Source organism: Durio zibethinus, unplaced genomic scaffold, assembly GCF_047325235.1.
Source record: "Durio zibethinus cultivar Kanyao isolate XHJ-2024 unplaced genomic scaffold, ASM4732523v1 HiC_scaffold_30, whole genome shotgun sequence".
Taxonomy (NCBI): domain Eukaryota; kingdom Viridiplantae; phylum Streptophyta; class Magnoliopsida; order Malvales; family Malvaceae; genus Durio; species Durio zibethinus.
In genome coordinates this window covers 1,361,803-1,386,755 of record NW_028322653.1, presented here as the reverse complement: position 1 = coordinate 1,386,755, position 24,953 = coordinate 1,361,803, and the positions used below count along the sequence as shown (strand labels likewise).

At 43.9% G+C, this 24,953-nt stretch overlaps 4 protein-coding genes and 1 pseudogene across 5 annotated transcripts in view; all 5 read left to right on the top strand.

Annotated features, from left to right (window-relative positions):
- The window catches only part of LOC149510552 (ATPase, F1 complex, alpha subunit protein), a 21,673-nt gene extending 4,919 nt beyond the window's left edge, over positions 1-16,754 (top strand). Inside the window, exon 1 of the mRNA XM_089757552.1 lies at positions 1-16,754. This exon is cut by the window's left edge and continues 4,919 nt beyond it. The gene's annotated coding sequence lies outside the window, so the exon portion shown is untranslated.
- On the top strand, positions 3,942-16,754 carry LOC149510555 (uncharacterized). Its single transcript, XM_089757560.1, has 5 exons — positions 3,942-4,002; positions 4,104-4,152; positions 4,392-4,635; positions 4,742-4,905; positions 5,000-16,754. Exons 1-5 carry the CDS (start codon positions 3,942-3,944, stop codon positions 5,646-5,648), a joined length of 1,167 nt encoding a protein of 388 aa, XP_089613686.1. The 3' UTR covers positions 5,649-16,754.
- Positions 5,768-16,754, top strand: LOC149510554 ((R)-mandelonitrile lyase-like pseudogene; annotated as a pseudogene). The gene has a single exon (XR_016335282.1). The product of XR_016335282.1 is annotated as a (R)-mandelonitrile lyase-like pseudogene (transcript).
- Positions 16,039-16,754, top strand: LOC149510553 (ATP synthase subunit C family protein). Its single transcript, XM_089757553.1, has one exon. It carries the CDS (start codon positions 16,039-16,041, stop codon positions 16,300-16,302), a length of 264 nt encoding a protein of 87 aa, XP_089613679.1. The 3' UTR covers positions 16,303-16,754.
- Positions 16,755-19,477: 2,723 nt separating this feature from the next.
- LOC149510551 (uncharacterized) lies at positions 19,478-20,455 on the top strand. Its single transcript, XM_089757559.1, has 2 exons — positions 19,478-20,118; positions 20,338-20,455. The coding sequence occupies exons 1-2, from the start codon at positions 19,478-19,480 to the stop codon at positions 20,453-20,455; spliced, it is 759 nt and encodes a 252-aa protein (XP_089613685.1).
- The last annotated feature ends 4,498 nt before the right edge of the window (positions 20,456-24,953 follow it).

The following is a 24,953-nucleotide window of genomic DNA, read 5'->3' as shown; positions in this document are numbered from 1 at the left end:
CATTACCGGTCTTAGTCTTATGAATCCCATCCCTAACGAGCTAGAACTCTTAGCCTTTTCCTTGACAGTAGGATTTGTGAAGCGATTCCCCTTGCTTGTAAGTAAGAGGTAGGTTATTCAACCAATTGATTACAATAACAGAGGGGGATGAGAGCTTAACCAAAGTTTTAAACCAGAGACTCAACCTCCGCCGTAGAATCTGCTGAGATAGAATCGTGCTAGATCAGATCCTTGACCGAAGGAAGACGAACGAACTTAGGTACGAGACCAAAGAGTTACAGATTTATTGTTAACTCAACAGGGATAAGAGGTCTGCCTCCGCCCTTTCATTATACATTATAGGAGGTTAACTCTCTAAGCCTAAGCGGACTACCGATAGGAAAGCAAGGAAAGATTCTTAAACAAACAGTGGCAGAAGACTACACAGAGGAAGGAGCTAGATCGGCTAAGAAGTCGAGGCCGAATACGTCACTCGAAAGCGCTTTATTCCCTTCCGGGAGAAAGATGAAGTAGTTATTGAACTCTACGAGTGGAATGAACAAAAGAGCCTATCTTCGGGTAAATCTCTTCGAGTCAAGGGATAGGAAAGTTTATGACCTCTCTTTCCAAGCATAGAAGGAAAGACAGACGTTAATGCTAAACCCGGGGTACCCCTCCATTATAAGTCGATTCCTTTCATAGGCGTCTTAGCTCTATGACATTAGTAAGTAAACAACCAGTGAGAGATGTAACTAAGAACTTACGCTAAGCCTCGAAACAGAGGATAAAGAGAAGGTGAACTCCAACCGAAAGGTCAACAATTAAAGATTCCACCTCAACTCAACCAGAATAAACCGTAGCTCAGATTCTGGTACTCACCAACAACCGAGAGGAAGGCAGATTACTCGACCAATAACTATGGAAAGTAGGTACTAGCAGAGAGAGAGGTCGAAGTGAGCAGAAGGAAAGCTTTCGTAACTTGTTGCAGCGGATGTTGCTGCTGAGAGATAGGACTTCGTCAGTTTGCTGGACCATTCTCTCGAACCTGTGGATTTCCCGGTCATCTGTTGTGTTGGGATGATCTCTTGTCATTCTGGATAGCTCTGCCATCTTCTACGATCCAATTCCCTACCGAGATAGATTCTCTTCTATCCGGGAATTCAGGTTTTGCATTCGGGCAGCCATAGGCTGGAAACTCTTCTGTCTATGATCAATCAATCGAGACGAGACATGTCATGAGCAACAATTCCATCGAACCTTCTTTACCTTCTTTGTGCTTTTTTTTGCTAAGAATTAGTCTTAATGCATAGAGAGGCTCTGCAAGACCTGGACTCTCACTCGCTACCTTAAGGCATGCCCTTAGCCCTGCCTCCAAGAGAAAACTCGAGGGCACTGCTTTCCTTGGTTTCAAAGGTTTGGCTAGATTGGGTGGATTGGTTTGAATAGCCTAGTTTCGTAGCCCCAAGGGGGTCTTCGAACCTCCTTCTCCGAGTTTGAATGGAATTGGGGCACACTCGCGGTATAACAAGAAGTACGGATTCGACTAGCTCGAACGTGGGATGCTTTCATGTGAACAAATAGCCGATCTTAGCTGCTCCTGCCGTTGAAGGAAAAAGCGATGCCATTAAATGGCTTGGAGGAATAACTTTAGTTGGAGGAGGGGCGGTAATATCAGATGCAGCAAAGAAAGAGGGCAGTGAAGGCTATTCCTGCTCTTAATTCGATCTAGAGAAAGAGAAGGAGATGTGGCACTTTGAATCCTATCATCCATAAATAGCAAAGGAAGAAGGCGAGGGACCGGATACCAAGAGAGAGATCTATGCGCTAAAATCTGAGTACTGCAATTGGTTCGGCTGAATGAATAGAATCTGGGGAGGCTGGTACGACATCGAAAGCTACTCCACCTCGATTAAGAAAACTATAACTCCTAATGTCTGAAGGAGAACTTCCAATGGTTGGAAAAGACTCTACTCTAATAAGGAACTCACTGGAGCACTCGCTTGAATGTAACATGTCCTACTTTCCCTTAAAAACAACAAAAGGAAAAACCCACTCCGGTTGTAAGAGATTCGGGGGTTGCCTTGGGAGATAGGCAGGCCTCGCATTGGAAGCAAGTTATAGAACTTGATCGCAGGTATAAACACTGGAAGGCTTTGTCCCTTGCGGGTAGGAAGAATTCATATAGAGGCAGGGAAGAAAGCCGGAGAAACTCCAACTACTGCTTTTTTACTGGTGCTACGGCTGCTGCTGGTATATTCGTTTGTCAGTTCGTATCGGGCCTTGTCTCGATCAGTTTATTCCCTGGTCATTTCGTAGGCACACATCTCATCTCAGGTCTCCCTCCATATAGGGATCGCCCATACATCTTGCTCATCATGCACATGGTGAATTTATGCCGCAAGACTGAAGGAACGGCTGTAGCTACAGGTTTTTTTTTTGAAGGTTCCCACGAACAGAAGAAAAGGCCCTTATCTTATACGAACTGGTATAGGCCAGGCCAAACAACAAGAGGAAAAGGTCCATTTCAGTCATAGGACAACCGGACGTGGGCTCGCACGCTTTTAGCCCAGTCGATAAGCTTGAGGAGTGTATAGGAAAGAAAGATAAAGAAGAACGCTTTGGATGGGTTACCGCGCTAAGACTTTGCACTTGGCAAGCTGCTACTGTGATCATCTCTGCTCTTCGCATATCCGCTGTTGTCTAGATAGATAGAATAAGATCTTTCATGTCGCATATCAGCTGTCGCATAAGAATAAGCTCTTTGAAACTCTACAATTGCTTCGGTTTATCCAATTACCACTAAACCTGATCCCACATAACCTGACCCGGATGTCACTAAGGCAAGAGCATAGGGGCTCAAGACTAAAGAAGGTAAGGTCAATTCTAGCGAATGCAAGGCTCCAATCCTAATAGTGAACTTTGAATACCCGCTTCCAGGAACATCTATCCCTGTCTTTTCCAATTCAATTGCAGTTGCGGAGGTCAAAGACAGCTAATAAGCAGTTTTCCTTCTTCTTCAAGTAAGTAAAAGCGGTGAAAGCCCGCAGTATCTGCCAAGCCAGGTGAAGTTGATCTAGTTGCAGTTGGAGTTGCTGTCGGTGCAGGCCAGTTTTCAAGCCTTTGCATAACAGATTTTCCTCTTTCTGGCACAATTCCAATTCACGTCTTAGAGGGAAAGGGCGATTGAGGACAAAAAAAAAAGACGGGCTTTCGCACTCAAAGGCTTCCCTAAGATCCCTTTCCCTTTACTTACCCTGCTTGATGGAATGATGGGATTGCCTTAGCTCGAAGGCAGAAGGAAGGACAGAAAGGGCAGGGACAAGGAAAGCAAGAAAAACATGATTGTCTAGAAGAGAAGGGCTTACCCCACGACTTCAACTAGATCCCTCTTTTCGGCAACTTCTACTCAAACTAAAACCCCATCTAAGAGAACTCAATCCTCATCCACTGCAACTGAAACCGCCTCTAATGGATTATTAGGAGAAGGCATTACGAATGCCAGCAATGGATGTAACAGAACTTGCAAGGAGAAAGATTGGCATATTACCTAATGTAATAGATTACTTTCTTTTTTTACCCACTTGCCTAAAATTCTAAGAAGATACTCCTTTTACTTGCCTGCTCTAGCTATTCTATTTCTAGTGTTAGAATATATCCAGTGTAAAGTTCATTCTGCCAATATCATATTATTCAATGGCTAGTTTAATATTCTATTTCTCACAACCAAAGTTCATCCATACACTTCCAAAAGGGGGCACTGACACTCACTAGGGAGAGCTCTTTGAAAATAGATGCAAAAGCCTCTCTTACACCACTGGGACTTATTACCTGGGGTGCACACAACAAAGCCTTAGCCCATATAAAATAAAAGACTTATACATGCCCCCTTATTCCCCTTACGACTTACAGGAGACTAGGCGGGATGGCAGGGAATTAAAGTTAAGAAACTGCTCCCATTGAGAATGGAACTACTGGTATTGGTGACTGCTACACTCTTATTGAGACTCCGAACTCTCTGGCACAGTTACTGCCTTGTGGGTGCCCTGCATGGGGAATTTAGATTTCGGGTGGGATGGGAAGAGCTCTTTCTTATCGCTGATCGCTCTCGGATTTGCTAAGATCAGGGCGGGTTCAGGAAAAGATAAAAAGCTTCGTACTTAACGTGGAGTCTTAGTCATTTGATCGCAGCATGTCGGCCGTCTCCATGAATAACTTCTAATAAGGAGAGAGAACAAGGGATCTTCTAATAAGAAGAAGAGTAACAAGAGATATCTTTCTCGATCAATTCCTTTGTTTACCCCTCATTCTTCTTCGATACGATAATAAGAAACATACTTTTGAACATTATACGAAACACTAGCGAGTCCACTGATAGCACTTATCCAGGAAAGTTGTTAGTTGTCCATTTTCAGTAGGATTCCATTGAGTGGCACCACACGCATAGGGTTCAATCCCTGTATTTCTATTCTTCTAACTGAGAGCATTTATAAGAATAGAAAGAGATGTTCAAAAGAACGACCATGGAGACTTGGGGATCTAGAGCTGGTCTTTCTTGTATATCCCTCGTGTCGAGAGCGACTTCCTCGAATATCAACGCAGGGAGCCGCGAGGAGAAGACTTCCAGGGCTCAATCTACGGCTGCGTCAGCGTGATGAGGCAACAAAGCGAATAAGTATAAAAAGAAGATAGAAAACGAGGTTCTTTTTTTCCAGCTATGACAAATCCATGCTTTCTAAAGTCAGGTCTTATTGTCGTAATGCAGCCTTTCTCCTTGCTCCTTGGAAAAATGAAAGCATCTCTGATCGTTCGTTCCCCAGAGAGTGGGTCGTCCTTTGAAAAGACTATGTTGGCGGCCCGGAACTCTCTGGTTGCCATCCATTCCTCACACTCTTTAGGCTTCTTCCCTTTAGCTTCAACCCGATTTACGTAAGTGTCTTCTGGGCTTGCGAGAGAGCTTTGACTACTGCCTTTCTGGTTTCAGGAGAAAGACGTAGGAGGTCGTACATCGAAATGATGGCAGGCTGCTGTGGCAGAGTCACCAGGTCATAGTCGAACGATTCGTTCAGACTAGGTGGATTGCTCCCTCTGGCGAATCAGTTGAAATATTCGCCGTCGGTGTCCTCCGAGATACTCTCCTTGGCACCGTCCGGTTGCTTGTTAGTCATTTTCTTCGGTCCGGTTCTTCCTTGAACGCTTTAAAGACTCCTTCTTTCAGTGCAGTTCAAGTCCGCCGACCTTCTGGTAGGTTCCACGGGGTTCTCAACGTTGCCGTTACAATTCTTGAAGCTGCTGATGTCCCAGCCATGACCGGTGTCTCCGCTATCGGTTTCCGTGATCTAATCGGCAAGAGCCTTCATCCAAAGACTCACCGGAGCATGAAGAAAGAAAAGTCTACACTACGTATATCTCGGGAGAATTTGTTGCGTGATTCTGATGATCAATCGGACGGTTGTGATTCGACGACTTCGTCATCATCATCGGCAACAACTGCTTTAAAGGAGTGGAATGGGATAATGCGGGAATTGGAGAGGACGAATCATGTAAGGTCTTCATCAGACGGTGGAAGATTGCTTTGCGGATTGGGGTTGTCGCCAAGGAAGTCTGCTTGTCTCGGCCCCGTCATGTTCAATCAAAGCTTTAATGAAGGGAAACTGGCTCATTTCACATGATAACATCGGAAAAATTGACACTTATTTTGGTATGGAATGTAACTGTGAGGAAGACCAATCAAGTACCTAATTAAAGTACACCCTGGTTGTTGCAGGTGTTAAACTAATTAAATTAGCTTGGCCTTGGCGGTTCGACTTTTGATAGTTCAGGGAGGAGACATAGTGCTACTGATGTTATTAGTTATGCAAATTATTTGAATATCCAAGTAGCCGTGTATGCAAGTGTGGAGAGGATATTGTTGACATCTTATTTGCCTTATCCAGGGTCTAAGCAATCAGCAATTGGTGTGGTTTATTGCGACAGGGCAGTAGCATCATGCAATGTTGAAGGATAAGGGGGTGAGGTGATGTTATCTGCTGGTGCTATTGAAAGTCCACAATTGTTGCTGTTGAGTGGTATTGGCCCTAGGCTTTATCTGTCATCTTGGGGAATTCCAGTTGCTTATCATCATCCATATGTCGGGCAGTACCTCTATGATAATCCAAGGAATGATATCTTACTTGTGCCCTCTAATCCCACTGGAGCACTCACTGATACAAGTTGTTGACATTACTGAAATTGGGGCTTACCTTGAAACAGCTTCCAATGTTATCCCTTTTACATCCCCTGCTCGTTTGTGACCACCCTCATGGAGAAGATTGTTGGGCCGCTTTCTAATGGTTTATTAAGGCTGGCTTCAATTGATATGTAAGGATTAATCCGATTGCCCAGTTCAACTACTTCAGAAACCTGGTGGATGTAGAAAAGTGTATTAATGGCACATGCAAGATTTGAGATGTACTGAGAAGCCGGTCCATGGATGATGATAAGTTCCTTGAATGTTTTGAATGGTTTGGGACTAGAAATTTCAGGATTTTAGGGCCTGTTGATCAATCTGACCATGCTCTACTTAGATGGCTGACTTTTTATGCAGAACTGTGAGCACTATATGGCATTACCATGGGGACTGTGTTGGGGGGAGAGTTGTTGATGGATCAACATTTAGTATCTCACCAGTAACCAACCCTCATGTTACTTTGATGATGCTTGGAAGGTAGCGGATATATTTGGTAAAAAATGATTAGGATTAGAGAGTTAAATAGAATATAAAAATAGAATAAAATAATATTCTATTTTTCACTTGTTGCTGAGCAAGTCGCCATTTGCTTTACACACACTAGCGCTTTCAATGGACTCAAACCCCAAGACAAGCCTTCTTATGGCAACAATGCTTCTTTTGCGGCAAACCAGGCCACTTCAAGAGAGAGGGACTGCAGGTTCTTCAAAGCCTCTCTCCAAATGAAGAAATCGGAGGGGAACGTTTCTTCTCTCTTCATCATTGAATCTAACCTCATTTCTGGCACTGAGAACTCTTGGTGTGTTGACTATGGGGCTTCGGTCCATGTCTCTAATTCTTTGCAGGGGTTCAGGAAGCTAAGTGAGGGAGACCTAAGCCTTTACATGGGGAACAGAAGGGCTACTTCCTTGGGGGCAGAGGGGTAAGGCATCGGGCGATCCAGCTTCTACATGCCAGGTTGGAAATGACGTATAGTAACATTCCCTCTTTCATCATCAGAAGAATCGCTCTATTCCTCAATTGGCTCGTCATACCACCTAGCCTTCCTTGGGTCAGGAAGAGCGGGATGGCTTAATGACCGTGCATATAAGGATTGAATCGGGGTATTCTCAGTCGGCGAAGCCTTTAGTCCCCCAGCTCAGATCAAGTTTTCTCAATCGGCGAAGCCTTTTTTGTACCCTCCAACTCCCGACTCAAACAATCAATCAACTCACACTCGAATTTTCATAAGAAATGTTCGAAATCACTGATGCCTTTCTCAACCGAGTAGTTACTTAGTCCCGTAACCTCCCTTTCCCCTAGTTTGATCCCTAAAGATCCGGATATAGATCTTGTTATTTGGAAGAACTAAAGCGGGTTGCAAGATGTTATGAGGAGTCGCTACCCTAGCCTTGTCCAGTGAATCGCTAGACAGATTCATCCAATGGAAACCTCAAACCAATACAACATGATAACAAAAAAAGAAAGAAAGCTACTAATTACGTAAAAAAAGAGACGATTCGCCGAGAAACTCTAACTAGATCTAGCGAGTGTCTCCGTCAGATAGACTATTCGCAGTTAAACAATCGAATTTCTCAAATCTCGTTAGAATGAATGAGTGGCGTTGTCAATTGGTCAATTCATTTTTTTGATAGTTTGCGACTTACCTTAAGACTTTTTATCCCGTAAGTAACTCAGTGAGTGCTCTCTAAGGGAAAAAGAAAATGAAATAGGAACAACCGCGCTGGTCGTAATAGATCTCCGTTCATCCTAATTCTACATGAAAAGGAAACTTCAAATTTCTCAGTATGGTTCTAATAACGTAGTCAAATCTAATTTAATGTCAACTGAACCCACTCGGTATTCACTAGCGATTGGATAGACATTTCGGAATCTTCTCCATCTTAAAGATCTTAAAGAAGTTGTTCTATAGGGGGCCCCAGGTCTCCAATAGTTTATCTTCTGAGGCTGGGGTCCGAAATGAGCTGGCTTCTTCTTCTTCTCCACAAGATCTGAGTGAGGTAATTCTATTTTAAATATTTATCGTTTCTTTCAAGGGAAGATAGAGGAAATAAAATAGGAGCGGCCTTGCCATCCAACTGGTCTCTCGAAGAGGATGGTGATTGGGGAAGAGGAGGTGCTAGACCCCTTTTTTATATCTGATGTCTACTCTAACTTTGTAGAGTGTGGATTTCATAGTTGCTATTGGGAGCAGGCTTTCGAATATATAAAATTCATTTATGGGTTATAATAATTAGTTCAAATGTTTTCTAATTTTCTTTCTTTTTTTTTTCTATGTCCGGGGGCCACCACATATCTAACCGAAGCTATTGCATCGTTTGCCCTATCACTAGTGCTTACTCTCGATCCAATGCACCCTCATTTTGTCCACGACTTTTCTTACTCCTAAAAAAAGTAATAAAGCGAGAGAAGCCCTTGCTATGAATGGCTTTAGTTTTGAATTATTAATTATTTAGCTAACCGGGGGGAACTCCAAAAAACATACTGACAAAGCTGTATTCAGACAAGTAAGAATAAGAATATAGCCCCGAGATAGTTGAATAGGAATTTGAGCTGCTTATTTTCCGGAAGATCTTATACATCTGCCGCTAAATGCAGTGCTGAAATTTCCACTGCGTCACATCGGTCTTGATTAAGACCATTTAGTTGAGCGATTTCTTTCGCTCGTTGCCCTATACTTTTTTTCATTTCCTCGACCTTCGTAAGGTTATTTTCTATCCACTCTTGGGAATTTCGAAGGTCGAGATAGTTATTTTTTTCTTCTTCATTGAGTGGTGAAGCAAAATGCTTCTTACAGTACTCGTTAGTTGTAGTCAAAGGAAAGATAAAAGATAGAAGAATCACCAGAGGGATTTTTGGGTGTACTGGACGGAAACATTCCCCCTGATGAAGAGGGGTAGAATTGAGCAACGGCACGATTTAGCTCGTCCATAACCATAAAGACATACCCGAGTGAAAAGACGACCTTTGAGAGAACAAGAACAAAGACTAGTTTGCCAATAATTAAAAAAAAAGGTTCTGTACTCTTTTCGGGGCCTTCTTCACAAGTGGTAGAGAAATGAAATTACATTTTTGATAACCAATAAAAAAAAGAAAGAAATTTTAATCTCAATTCAAATTTCAAATAAGAGTAACGTAACATCTTTCTAGCCTGCATATTCGTGGAACTCAATCTCATTTAGAAAGCTTATCTCTATCTTTCAGCAACTGAGGGAAGTGGTTTAGGAAAGGACTTTAGAATCGGATACGCTCGCCCAGCGAGAAAGGTCCTGACCCTGAAAACCAAGTCAAAATAAAAGAGGAGAACTTCGTATTTTGTAATTCTCTAAGAGTCATGTTTAACCTTGAATGCTATTAATAAATTCTACAGTCCCTCGGACTCGGAAAGGTCACACTGAGAACACTAACTTAACAGTTTTTTCACTCCCACTGAAGCTAGTGCGCAATGCCCGCAAGCTACTCGATTTTCTTTTATTAGCTGCTCTGGATTCTATTCTGGATGCTACTTTACTTACTTATGCACAAGGTAGCGCATCTATATGGCATGAAAGCGGACAAAAAAGCTGTTCCCATAGCGTATAGCGTTACGTAGGCTTAGCTTAGCCTCTTCCTATATCTACATTTATATATCACCAGTGGGCAGCGAACAAAACACACTAAGAAAGCAACCGCCAATGACCGATGCAGCCTTGCTGGCAGGAATGTTCATGGATGTTCGCCCAGAGCTGATAGATGAGTCACGTCGGAATTGAAAATTCACACCGGCAACAGCACAAGAGATCCAAGCGGCAGAAGAGAAAGGAAGGTGTGATTCCCCGAAATACAGATTGTTGGGCGGAGTATGAGGGATTAGCTTCATTGAACTGAAAGGGCTGGTCGAAAGCTAAAGCAGTACGAGGATCATGGAAAGGGCTTGATGGTGAGGAGTAAAGCAAAGGAAAAAGAGTCTGGGAGTAGAGGCAGGTCTAGATCCAAATCTAAGTCCGGGAAAGTGAAATGCTTCAAATGTCACGAGGTTGGGCACATTAAACTGTCCGAAGCGCAAAGATAAAGGGAAAAAGAAAGTTTATGAGTTATCTTATGAAGAAAATGTTGCTAGTCAAGGGGGGTGTTCTGATGATGCCGAGAGTGTTCTAGCAGTGTCCACTAGTAACTCAGGTGATGAGTGGATTCTTGATTCAACTTGTACATTTCACATGTGTCCCAATAAACATTTTTTTTCCACGTACAAGGAAGTTAGTGGTACAGTTTTGTTGGGGAACAACAAGGAGCTTTCCGTTGTTGGTGTGGGTACAGTTAGAATTCAAATTAAGATGTATGATGGGGTTGTTAGAACCTTGGAGGTACGGCATGTTAAAGAACTAAGGAAGAACCTAATATCTTTGAGTCTTCTTGATTCCCACGGTTACCGGTATTCGGGTGAAGGTTAAGGTTATTCGGGGTGCCCTGGTTGTGATAAGATAAAAGGGAAGGAGAACTGTCCATAGTCGTGAGAGTAGTCCTAATTTCGTTCTAACTGAGCTAGCTTGGTCTTCAGTGACATGATCTTCCCTTGGGTGTCTGCCTATTCTATTGACTGACTTCACTGAGATGACCTCGGATCGCTTCTCTCACTTTAAAGACGTTAGCAAGAAGAGCTCTGATTCAACACGACTTGGAAACAGGACCTCCATCTCAGAAGGGAAATCCCACGGGCACATCTTGACTAGGCATTCCCATCTCTCAATCAACAGAAGTAGCCCGTTCGATAAAAGATGCAATAGCAGTCCTTCCTCCAACAGATGCGGATGAATTAGCTGCCGTTATTCTTTCAACATTTTCGGAGCTAACCCCTGAAGTGACTTCAGTCCCGTTAGAGCTAACTGCTGCTGCTTCTATAGCAAGTGCCGAGCAGGAATCACTGCTTATTCGACCGTTAATGCATACTCCCCTGGTATGGCTATTCAAACCAATCTAGCCAAGCCTTTGAAACCAAGGAAAGCAGTGTCAGATGCCGATTCTATAGCAGCAGATTTTCTGACTCTATATAAGTTCATTTCATCTTCCATTTTTCCTACCTCTGGGCACTGAGCATAAGTCGGAGATTTCAGGGTTCTTTCCAAAAAAAAGAATTCCTTCTCCAGGTACTTTAACTTTTTCTGAAATGGAAGCGCCCCCGCTACACTTGCTTCTAGAAGGAAGTTCCCAATCGAAGGCCCAGGCCCCTAACTCTCACCCCGTTCGAATCATCTATGCTATTCGAACACGAACGACTCAAAGCCTGCCTGTACTGATAGAGGGGTAAAACTCTTCTCCCCGGTTGGCCGGAATAGCTGTTGCTGGTCAGGCCGATAACTCCCTATCTATCTGAGGGCAGGACTGCCTGTGTAGGCAAAAACTCAATCAATCCGCCAGAGAATTTTGTACATTGGAAAAGACTCCCAGAGGGAATCTTCTGAACCAGCTAACAGACCTACTACATGATATTTCTCATTCTGATCTTTTGAGTGATGAAAAATCCCGTATGGACCCCTATCCATTAAGGACATTTCATCTCTCGTGCCATCTCCGCGTAGAAAAGTGCCTATGTTCAGTTCTGAGAGAAGGCGTCGATGTCAAGTTTATATTTAGATTTTCTCTATGGTTCTTGGATTCAATACTGGATCCTGGGGACATAGGAATGGTTGTTGCTAGTGCCCCTTGGCTTGGTTATTTAGATCAATCCATAGAAAGGGTTGTTTTCAACCAGAGTTTGAGATACTAGAAATCTCGATTTAATGCTGATGCTGGGCCCAATTTCTTTCGATGATTGATAACCTGAGGCGGAACCAACAAAACCATATCCCCTCCTCCTCTTGGACCAATGTTGATCTTTTTATCTACCGATTACCACCCATAAAGGAGTATGAAAGTCCCGTAGGGAGGTTTGGTGAATGATATCATTCGGAAACAGATGCGCCTAAGACAGGACCACACCTTTCCTTCTCGCTAGCTTGTCAAAGTTGGAGCTGCGGGCACTCTTTCTGTCTCCGAAGGAGAAGCAGGAGGAACCAACCCAACCGGGTATGCAAGCACTTCCACAAGTTCGAGCACACGTGGCTACTGCCTCCTAAAAATCGGGAAGACTAGTACTACCTACTACTTTGTTGTATTGAAGATATCCAGCCGCTTTTGCCTACTCTTCGGAATAGTCGCACTGGTCGGGATGGGAAGAATTACTACTCTAACTTGGCGAAGAGAGATCCGTTACTTGTACTTGTGGGTGGAAGGACCTAGTGACCTCCGCAACGAAAGGAACATCTTCCATAAGCCCAGCCCGAATAGACCTACCTACTAACCCCATTGGATGGCAAAGATAGAAAAGATGGCAAAAATGTCGGGAAAGGGAAAGCCGTTGCAAAAAAAAACAAACAAAGAATATAGTGTCACACGAAAGAAACGAAGGAAAGACAATAACGCAAACCCCGCCGCCTTTCCATGAGTAGTAAGGACTTTGCCGGGTATTCCCACTACCATGATTGAGGAGCGAAATAACCCGGTTTAATATAATATGTCTATCAATTCCTTTTCCTTTTTCATAAATAGAGTAAATGCGGTTGCGGACCTTGCTTCCTACTTGGACTATAGCACCTAAATCAGGCCAGCACCAGCAAGGTTACGTATAGGCTCGGCTCCCGAACCGTACGTGAGCTACCTCGTACGGCTCTTCCTAAGAACTGGAAGCCCCCTCTCTCTAAATAGAAATTCGAAAAAAAAAATGCATTTAGACAAAAAACACTTTTTCAAAAAGCAAAAAGCCTTCGCCCTCCTATTCAACGGGGCTATTATAGAAGCAGCTTCGTTCCTTGACTTCTTTTCTCAGTCAAGCTTCCTTGTTCCTTAGTGTAGTCTCGGTCCATAGTTAAAGACTCCGTTCCTTTAATATCCACAGCTGACGTGACTCCGTATCGACGCCTTTCCCTTTGTAGACGGCTAAGTAACTTCGTAACCTTAACGTACTTTCTTTCTTACAATATCATATCGTCGGGCTTTCGTCCCTTTTCTATCAAAGAAAAGCATAGGCTTCGCTATCGCTCATGACTTGGTATAGAGTAAGAGTCCGTGTAGTCGTCGGCCTTCCTACCAGAAGGCCTATGATATAGTGGTCGGCCTTTCGAATGCCTCCTTCCTGACTTTTCAGAGAAGCCCTTTACGACTATAAAGGACAGGGGGCTGTTCACCTTTGGAAACTTAGCTACACCGGTCACGACATGGGTTGTATTGAGGAGTTTGATGGAGTTTAGCTGACTGAATCCATAACCCTAGAAAGTCACCGTCACTGGTACTTTTTTTACTTTATAGATAAGTTTAGGTATTGGTGTAGCTTGCGTAATGTACTTGTAGTTAAGGCTGCATTGAAGTATTTTTTTTTTCTTTTTGAAGATCTACTGTACTGAAGTATCAAAGGCGAACGGGGCTCCCAGGGGAGAAAGCCATAAGGAAATCGATTAGTCCGCCAGAAACATATGATAGGAGTGCTCCACATATATGGTATTTTCCTCCATAATGGTACAGCCTGGAGAGCGCCTCTTATCGTAGAAGAGTTCTTTCTCGAGCTCGAGTACAGGATTGAACCTGCAAGCACGAAAGCCCAATAAAACCTAACTTAAGGAAGGGGAAGAGTAGACTGCTTTCGGCTTTCGATTAAAAGGTCTTTAAGCTATATGCCCTACTGTAGTCAATAGAAAAGTTATCACTATATCTACGCTCTGCCTAACCGCACTAGGTTCCCCGGGCTTCTATAGGCTATCAAGTAATCCGCCGGTTCTATTCTTCCCTCTTTCGCTCCGGGTTGCTGCTCGAGTACTTTTTTGTTCTTATTTCCACTAGAGTATTAATAATAACACAATAAGGAAAGAACAAAACGCAGGCTATACCACCCATTAAGCAGTGGGGGCAATATGCTGCTGTCCAATTGAATTGTTCCTTTTACCTGACCAGGTCATTGAGCTGCTTCATCTTCCCCCTTCGAGCTCCCGGCTCCCTTTGTATAGTAGTGAGACAAGAAGTGTTCACTTCATCGAGGTGAGCCAAGTTTCTGATCACCTATACATTCTCTGTCTTGAAATCCCTGTGAATCTCCTGGTTGTTTTTCCTCCTTCTCTTCTATTTCCAATCCCATCTGTGTGAAGAGGAGAGGAACGCATCAAAAGAGCATGCGGTTCTCGTCACTACTCCACTTCCAATATCCTAGTCGTTGTCGACTACTTACTCAACCAATATCCCATTTCTAAAATAACGTAATTGAGCGCTGCCTATCCACTTCTTCGAAAAGAATAAGTGGGAGTGGGTTTTGATGAGACTAAATGGTCTAAGCCGAAGAAGCCGCCTCCCCGAAGGTAGATGAACCATAGAGTGACCCTTCCCGTTGATAACTCTCCCACGAACTATCATGCTCTAACTCCAGTTTACAGAGAGCTAAGCTTGTTTTACAGACCTTTTCCCCTAACGGCCGTAGCTCCGTCTGCCGGCTCATCTGTTTACCCGAGCTTGCTTCTACCGCTAGCAAGAAGCAATCCTTACCTTACAACCAGTGAAAGAAGGCAACACAGTAAGCTAAGCGAAGCAATTAGTTTACTTGTTTGCAAGTTCTGAACAACTCGCTAGCTCTATCTTCATTTCATTCCCTTCCTTGCTTCGATTCGAGGAGATTGATTCAATTGCTGACTTGATAAAATACCCATCACCAGCAGCGGCATTCTACTCATGAGCTGGTTCAGAAACAGGTTCAGCTCAATCTTTCGATGCCATGCCATTAAGTTCACCGATGGGTTTCTTCGGGCTTTGACGTGAACCGAGGGCATCTGCCCGTCCTGATTTGGCAGAAACCCTAGATTCTCGAAGACAGTTTTAACACTCTCCATGACGCCCTTAGGGGCGCAGTTTTCAAAAAACTAGAAATATCGTAAGAGAGGTTATTTTTCCTATGTACGCCCAAAACTTCCATGTTTTTCTTGGTTGGACCAACCCAACTGGCGATTTCCGTCTTCCTGAATTGTCCCAATTTAAGGACAAGAATTTCTATTTTGTAGTTTCTCTATGAACAACCAACTTGCCGATCTTGTATTGAATTTTTTGCTTTCACTTTCCTCTAATCCCGCAATTCTTTTTCCTCTTTTTGTTTGGGTTCTCGCTGTTTGGAGAGTCAGTCGTCTACGGCCAGCTACAAGTCGTAATCCATTTGGCATAAGTCCGGACAATTATCAAGATTCTGTTATAGAATCAGTGTCCGAGACTGTCCAAGAACAGATAGCTAATAATCTCTTGCAACCGTTATTTAATAACAATAATGTTCAGCTTCCCCATGGAAAAGATGCACATGATATACTTGAAGAGATGATGGCTCAAATGGACCCCAACAATCTCCAATTTCTTTCTGAAATGTATAATAGTTTAGCAACTTTCGGGGTGAACAGCCCCTTTTATTTGCAGGCTCTCGAAGTTATCCAAAACTATTTCTAGTTAAAAAATGGTAAGACTTTCAATGGCTCCTGACTCCCGCCCTGTAGTTTTTTATCAGAAGAGGGGGCCGCCTTGTGCGTGCCTTTGCCTCAATGATGGCCTTTCTAATCTTATCCGTATTCCGATCGAAGAAAGAAAGTTTCACATCGAAACAGGGCTAAAAAAACCCTGGGACGAAAAAAATCGCTATTTTGAAGAAATCGTTCGTTTTATAGAAAGAGAGGACTTCTATAATGATAAAAATGATGATGATCGTCAGACGGGAAGAAGGAAATCCTAAACTAGCATAAACCAAGGAACGAGGGGAAGAATCGCTTTATATAAGGAATCCATAACAGAACATAAAATCTTTAATGAAAAAAAAAAAGCGTGACGAGAATTCTCAACCCGAGATGTTAGAAGGTGCAAAATCAATGGGTGCCGGAGCTGCTACAATTGCTTCAGCGGGAGCTGCTGTCGGTATTGGAAACGTATTCAGTTCTTTGATCCATTCCGTGGCGCGAAATCCATCATTAGCTAAACAATTATTTGGGTATGCCATTTTGGGATTTGCTCTAACCGAAGCCATTGCCCTATTTGCCTTAATGATGGCCTTTCTGATCTTATTCGTATTCTGATCTTATCTTATCTTAATTAAATGAAGGAACGCCTTTGGGAGGAGAGAAAGTGAAGCAGCTCCTAGGGCTTGGCTTGCATGCCATTTTTGGTTTTGGCTAGAGAGGACCCGAAGTTAGCGCAGGACTTTCGTTCACGCAGCCCTTTGGGGGGCCTTTATCATAGTGAGTTATCATTTTGGATTGCTTTCCGTGAGAAAGGGAGGGGGGATAAAAACTTCTAACCACTTGTATCTCTTGTTGTGTTGTACAGACATCGCTGTGCAAGATAGTGAAAACTCCTGATAGAGGAGCATGAACGTTCGTTTGTCGCTCTTTCTTAGAGTCTTTTTTTTTTTTTTTTTTCTTTGGTCGATTCTGAATTGACATATTTGGGATCGAATGTAGCCTTTCCCAAGGCGAGGCCCCTAGCGTTCGTTGGGGGGAAGGAAGAGTGGGCATGCGGGCTTCCTTCTTTCACAAAAGGCATTTGTTCGGGCGGGTAAAACTAAGGAAAAAAGACCAGATTCATGAGCTGAATGGCGCGATGCCAAGTGGGATCCGACAGTTCAGTCCTCCCATGTACAAGAACGCTTAAAGTACGCAATGCAGCACGCTCCAATTGAAACAAGAACAATTACAAGTCCGCTTGGTTACGGTGGAGGGCTGCTCTGGTCTGCAGTTTTTTATTTAGGTCCTTGGGAAGCACTAACCGCAAATCGGAGACAGCTTCCCTTCGCCTGGGTATTCATCCCATCTCTCAATTGAGTTTTATTTCCTGCTCTTTATAGTCGTCTTATTTACCTCTTCTTCAATGCTTTCTTTTAGAAAGGGGGGATAAGACAACTTTCTTCCCCTACTGAAGGAACCGTTGGAAGGTCTGGTGCGCTAAGCGCGCGTGGTGTCAGTAGTAACGGTTCCGGCGCCATGTACCACCATATCCCAAATCCAATCATAGCGCAAACAGCTACAACAAAGCGAATGTCTCTTCCATATGCTTCCTCTAGTCGGAAGCTCTTAATTCGTGATGCCTCTTCTAGGCTATCGGCAAGACCAACTCGGTCTTAATTAGTATGCTTACTCAGTGCTGTGAAACCAATGGTGAGGATTGGTCACATAGGTGACCTACAGTTGGGTATATACAAAAACAACCTAAAAAACAACGACTGGAAACACGCCATTCATCATGGTGTATGGAGCTTCAGCTCTCATTCCCAGGTCACCAGTCTACGATTGGCAGTACCGCATCGATTGGGAGACATAGAAAGCGATCGTTTACAAAAATGGAGCCATCCCGAGGAAGATGGCAACCGCCTGTGCAAGAGCAACAGCGTCAAGCTTGGCATGATAGGCAGTTACGTCAGAAACCTATTTTCAAAGGCTACCAACCAGACTCGGGGTTAGCTACACGGAGCATCTCTTTCTTACCCTTCGGGTGGTCACAGGGAAGCTCTCTAATAGATCACTTAAGACAAAGGAAATGAACTACAGCAAAGGACTGAAACTGTTGAAGACGGATAACCATTTTCAGGGATAAGAGCAGAATTCACCCAGCAGCTCTGTTCTCAGTAGGAGAAGACTCGCAACCAGATACGTTCGTTCGGTCATTTAGCACGAACTTCACTGCCCTAGCTGCCTTAGCCGTCTCGCTACCAACAACTCCAGCTCGAACGAACCTAGCTTCTTTTTCTCCTTCTGCAGCTTCTCCAGCTTATGCTGCTGATCCAGCTTCTCCGTCTTTTCTTTCCGAACTGCCCTACAACATTTTGGGTCAAGCTTGTAAAAAAATCCCCGTATATAATAACGGACCTAATAGAGAAAAAAATCACATCTCTAAATGGTCTGTTAAATACCCAGAAGATATTAACTGACCTTATAGAGTAGAGAACTTCTCTAACGGGATTTTGTATAAAATGATCTATAAATCCCACACACCCCTGCTAAGGAAAGCAATTCAACTTCCTTGCAGTAACCCTGCATCTATAGAGTAGATCTCTAATGCTATATTCTCCCCCGAAATCCCAATAGCCGGGTAATTTATACATGAGATAGGAATTTAAATCGGGACTCTCTCATTTTTCAAGTTCAAGAAAAAGGGGTGCAAGTGAATCAGAGCTTGAGAATCTAGCTATTGCGGAAACTGTCTCTGCATAGGGGAATGCCAACGGCTTCAAGCAAGGAACTGAACTGCTTCTTTAACAAGAATTATCCGATCAATAGTTAACCCACGCACAGAATACGCTGCGTCAAGGGCTTGTTTGAAGGAATTTTTTCAATAGATGCGGGAAGGAGATCCATTCCATCCCACTTCCAATGCCAAGTCTTAAGCAAAGTTGCCTCCATCTTGCTCTCTAGCCGTAGCCGGGGGAAGGCGCGAAGGGATGCCAAGAAGAAGCTCTTTGAAAGCTAGAGAAGAAGCAGCTTTTGTTTGTGCCAACCCTCTTTTCTCGCCTATAAGTAAGAAGTCTTGGAAACTAGAGGTGGATAAAGAAAGGAATGGAACAGAGGCAGAGTGAAGGAGATGAGGATCCGCTCTTTTTGAGTTTGAGTGAACACCCGGTAGCCAATCGATCAGGAAGAAGACAGATAGAAGTCAGACTCTTACGAGAACGGATAGAAGGAAGAATACAAGCTACTCGACCATCTTATTGGCGATAGGATGGCACCCGATCGATAAGACACGTTTATGAGATTATTAGTTAAGGAAGTATCCTTGCTTAGAAACCAATTCAAAGCTTAAACTCTCTATAGACAATCCTTAGTTTAAGTCTATTAAAATGGTAGGATACCTGATAAGGGTAAAGATAGCGAGATAAGCCATTTCTGTGGGCTTCTAGCTAGTTTACCTCTAAGGTGAAGGGAGAGGGTGAAGGCAAGGATAGTAGGGGCCAAAACCAGAAGTCTAAGAATGGAGGCAACCGAGATCAACAGGCCAAGGATGGCCAGGCCAAGAATGGCCAAGGCAAGCCACCGACAGGGAAGTGGAAGCCTAGAGGTGAGAAAGGCAACACAGACGACAAGTCATGGACGTGTTTCCTTTGTGAAGGGCCACATAAAGCACGCGACTGCCCCAAGCGAAGCAACTTATCTGCCATCATGAATAAAGGGTCGGATGAGGAGTCAGAAAAGGAGACTGCTAAGCTTGGTTCGATTGTCCTAAGTTCAGTTCAAGCCTGCGGGTAGGAAGAACAAAGGACTGATGTTTACTGATCTTATGGTAGCGGGCAAGAAGGTGAATGCCCTTGTGGACACAGGTGCGTCCACGCTATTCATATCCGGTGATGCAGCCCAGAAGCTCAATCTTAGGGTTCAGAAGGGGACAGGCACCATCAAAACAGTTAACTCCAAGGAGGTTCCCACCATTGGAGTAGTACAAGGAGTCGATCTACAGCTTGGAGAATGGAAGGGTAAGGAAACCATTGAGGTAATACCACTTGATGATTATGAATTTGTTGTTGGTTTGGATTTCCTTAAACGGATTAATGCTCTCCTTGTGCCTTTTGCCAACTGCATTTGCATACTTTTCCCTCGGTGCCAATGCATTGTGCCTGTGAGGCGTGAGTCAGGGACAGGGACCAAGGTGCTGTCTGCCATACAATTTGCCAAGGGTTTGAGCAGGAATGAAGACACCTTCTTGGCAGCATTAAAGATGACTGAGCCAGGGCAGATCAAGATCGACACCCCATTGGAAGTGCTAGAGGTGTTAGAATCGTTCCGATATATGATGCCAGCTGAGTTGCCAAAGCAACTACCACCCAAGAGAGAGGTGGACCATAGGATTGAATTGGTGCCTAATGCAGAGCAGCCAGCCAAGGCACCATACAGAATGTCACCCCCAGAGTTGGAGGAGTTGAGGAAGCAGCTCAAGGAGCTGATTGATGCTGGCTTCATTCGGCCTTCTAAGGCCCCGTTTGGTGCCCCAGTGTTGTTCCAACGGAATGGGAGAGGGGGAGCTCATTTTGTCTAAGGGCAAGAAGAATTCAATGCTCTATACAAGATAAAAGGGATATAGTCTTAATAGAAGGGAGCTTGGGCAAGTAAGCTAGGAATTTCGTATAGGAAGCTACCTGACCTAGGAAAAGTCCATCCAAAAGGAAAAGACATGACTGAAGCGAAAAAGTCTAAGCTGGATCCAGCAATAGTATCCGAGGACTTAGTAAGAAAGCAAGTGAAATAGCTAGGTCATTCAAAGGAGCAGCTAAAAAAGCCCTTTATAGGGCAGGGTAGGAAAACCAGAATAAAGAGAGAACCTTTCAATAGACTCCGAAAGAAAGAGATCGGCTTGGTGGGCTCAGAAAGAGATGGTCGATGAATGCGAACGGGAGCACCAATTGCTAGAGCACAATCAGTATCAGTACGAGTGGGAGTTGCCGGTGTATTAGGCGCTGCTCTGCTATGTGCTATTCATGGTGCTACTGTAGAAAAGACTTTATTTGAAGATGGTGATGGTGCAAATACATTCCGTGCCCCCGAAGAAACTTATTCAATGGTCACCGCTAACCGCGTTTTGGCTTAAGTCTTATATCGCAAGCAGGCGGATTCTTTTCTTCTTTTTGACCCTGATCGGTTCGTATCAAGAGAGCGGCTCTCTTCAACTGGTAACCATTGGGGGTCTAATTCTGCAACAACAAAAGTGACTGGTCAACCTTTGGTTCGATAGGCTGGTGATCTCTGAATCCGATTCAGTACTCGATGATGGTATTCTTCTTTTCTTTTTTCAGTTCAGTATTTGACTAGGTAGGAGGCTCTCTTATCTTAAGCCTGACTCCGATAGCCGCTCTTCAAGCTGATGCGCGGTAAGATACTTCTTTTTCTGGTGTAATAGATCATTACAAACCTGAATTCTCGCCTTTTCCTCTATCACTAGATATTCCCTCGTGCGGATGAGATATAGTAGCCCTAAGGCTCTTGAGCTAAAGTTTCAGTGAAATCCTTGTTGGTGGGATCAGTAGTAGCTTCCTGAGCGACGAGAGCCTTCCACCTCTGCATTGGCCGATAGTAGAACTCCTGGGTTAAAGGTAAATTCCGAAAAAGCCCGTTCATCTCTTCTTTCTCGGAAAGATGGAATTGGAATCTATTTGGTAGAGTCTGCCGTGGGAAAGCCTTAGCGACCCGAATAGATAATAGTGATCACCCAGTTAAACGTATAGTTCCACCTCTGGTAACACGGTTGGATTGCTAACTTCTTCTTTTTCATTAGGGACGGGTCTTTTCTTCCTCTTCCCTCTTCGGAGGGGTATGAATAGGGCATACAAGGGGCTCGATCGAAAAGAGACAGTGGTGACTCGCCAAGAAAGATTTTAGAAGTGCTACCTGACTACAGTCGGTTGATGTTATAAAGTCCTCCATTATGGAATGGTTCTCAGCAGCACGTGAATCTCCTAACTCGCTGAAAGTGACAGCGTTTATTTCATTTTAATATATTAGCTTAGCTTTAGCTGAAACGGATCGAGTGTCCTACAAATCAAAATCAATAGAATCGAGTTCGTTCGGATGATGTACTTGGGAGGACCGTAGCCCAAGCCACCAGGCGAGGACTTTCATCTTTCATATGGATCCACTTCTTGCCACTCTTATCATAATCTAATGGTGGAACTCTTCTTTCTTGAATCATATGCATTGGATTCCCAGGAAGAGACGAAAGATACTCGCGAAGAACAGTCAAGTGGATGGAAATAGAAATAGCATAAATAGAGCCAAGCCTTCAGAGCTTTGAATCAGTAAGCTCATAATCTAGGGATCAATTAGCTTCACTTCAGGGGTTTCCCAGTCTCAAGGCAAAGGAAATGCCGTAAGCAAGAAAGACGATCGGGAAGGATTACAAACCTGAAAGAACGTACCCACGCTCTACGATAACAACTGACCGACTGGACGAGAGACGTAGTCCGCCCGGAAGATAAGCAACTACTGGAACTCAAAGCACCCTCACACCTGACTCTGATTCAACAACAAAAGGAAATGCGCCAAGCGAGAGCTTTGACATCACTCGTGACTCAAGAAGGGAAGAAACTGCACTCGCACAAGCAACAAAGCAAAGAGAAAAGGAGGACTTTCGGCGGATGACGAGGGAAAGTACCTCAGGCCAAATGAAATTCAACCTGATACGATTGATTCCCTTGCCTCAAAGGTAGAACCTTAGTGTTGGGGGCTATGCTATTCCACATCAACAGCAAATGAGAGAGCAATATAAGACTGACAAGAGCCAGACAGAAGACAAAGTACTCAAGCAAAAGTAACTGGACCACCGGAAAGAGAGTATGGAACCTGAAAAAAAAGGCTCCTGCACCTCGAAAGAAAGGCACAGAAGCTACTTCACTCCCTGAGGGAACAAAGAAAAAAAAAGTAAGGGCTTGCTTCGTCGTTGATACGGCTTACGTAATAGAAAAAGTCAAAGAAAAAGGCATTTCCGCTTACTCCAATCAAAAGCAGGAAAACTGACTTCGAAGAATGGGAGGCTGGAACTCCTAGACCTTACCTTAGCTTGGACAGACTTGGACATGAAGTACATTCCCCTAAAGGGGTGGGGCTATTAAAGCAAGAGCTAATGGAAAGATTGCAACGATTGAAAACTAGGCTTCTGGAAAGGCGGAGACGACTGCCAACACAAAGAAGAATGGGAGCAAGACTTCGACTGCTTACGGACATACGGAATAGGGGTTAGCTGGAATAAGATCCGGCAGCCAAAGAGACTAAAGCTGAGGTGCGAAGCGAAAAATTAGCCCTTGCTTCAGGGCCGGAGCTAGAAGAACTAAACCAAAAGAAAATCGCTTTACCACAATCGCCTTAGCCGATCGGGCTGCTTACTTCAAGACATTTGACCCAAGAACGGGAGAAACTTCAATAAGAAAAGGTGCGAAAGGAAAACTCATTCCTCTCTTAGTAGAGTGAGGAGGTAAACATTCTCCAGGAAAAGCCAATGCACCTTTTTCCACTAAAAGCTACGGCTAGGGGACTGCTTCTACACCTGCAGGAGGGAGGCAAGCAATACAAGGATTAGGGGCTTACTTTTTTTTTTTTTACGGATAGGATTGATTTTAAGTAAAGCCTGATGCGCTTGAGGCGGGAGAAAGGAACCCCACGCCCTCGATCTCCTTCACTTAGTATTCATCCCTTTACTAGGGAAAAACACTTGACATCGCTCGTGACCCAAGGTAGGAATCGAGTAAAGTACTTAAGGTTTCTGCTATGAAAGTAGCAAGGTAAGCAAGGGAAAGTTCGGAAGGAATAGGAAGAAGCGATGCCATTGAAAGAAAAGAGTGAATTAGAAAGCAAAATAGAGGAAAGCCTTGATACTAAGGTAAGGGGTATAGAAAGAACCATAACGGAGCTTATGGCAATCAAGAGAAAAGGGAGACTATGGGTGGATCCCCGGTCGAGTGAAAGCGCAGGTTGGGCTATTCTTACTTTCTCGATCGTCGTAGACAAATTCTTATTCTTACAAATCGTGCGAACTAGTCATTGGCTTCGTTAGACGACTATATTCAAGACATTGGATATCTGCCCAGACATTTTCTAATATTTTTAGATAAGGTTGCCGTGTCTCTATCTGAACGAAACCTCTTGTGAGCACCTTTCTTCTGTGTTTGCACAAGCCTACTTTCCTAGTTTCCTCATTGAGGAGAGTGGATTCATCTTACTATGGATGGCAATGACTGACTAATTGGCTGGACTGATCAAGGAACAACAGAACATGCCATGCTATGAAGGAGATCGCGCTTCTATGATCGATGTATGACCAGCAAAACTCATGCAAATTAACTTGAAACTGCCCATGATACCATGAGAGGCAGGGCCAAACTTGACTCAACCTTCGCTTCTAAGGGCTCTGAATGCCCTATCCGTGTCAACATCGACGCCGCGTCAAACTGGGAAGTCCCACCTAAGTCTATGGTCTAGCGGGGAATTAGTAAGCAACAATTTATCCTTTCAAGCTCCCTTCGCCAAAGAAAAAGGCTGATAAGAGAGTGGAATAAAGCAAAAAAAAAGTAATCGAAGTATAGCCGGTCGAGTACCACAAAAGGAGACAATCCTATCCAAGCGAATAATCCAATGACTTCCCCTTTTTTTCGCTTATTCAGGCCTGAAGGCTAGTCAGTTTTCTTTGACTGGCATTTGGCCCTCGGTTTTAGTTTCACTTCCCAAGAGGGGAGTCATCGTACACACGTAAAACAAAAGGATCGATTGATTCAATGCACTCGGCAAAACCATTTTACACTTAAGTGAGGAAAGCGAAGGCACCTTTCCCACTCACTCATAAGAGCATCTATCTTATTAAAGCGAGGAGTCTTTCTGGACTATGCTATCGCTCGGGCATAAGAACTTCAGGTTTAACTTGCCTGCCTTTTCCTTTTAAGTTAAGGGCTTCATTCATTTAGAAACCTGGCTCATCAGGAGCGGGGATATTCAAAACCGATCCAAGTTCCGCGGCTCGGCCGGCTTCCTTCGATAGAGCACCATCATCCGGAATTGGCAGCTGGTAAGATTGGTTCAATCGGCATTGACATGACAAAACTGTGTTAGAGGGATCTCGTCTATTTGAGAGGCCAGGTACCTTAGAGGGGAGTCATCATAGGAAAGATATTGAACGGGATCCGTTCGGGAACGTGGAATGTTGGATGAGTTATGGTATGGGAGTGGACTGCAACCTCTCGCTATTTCCGCGATCATCCGGATAT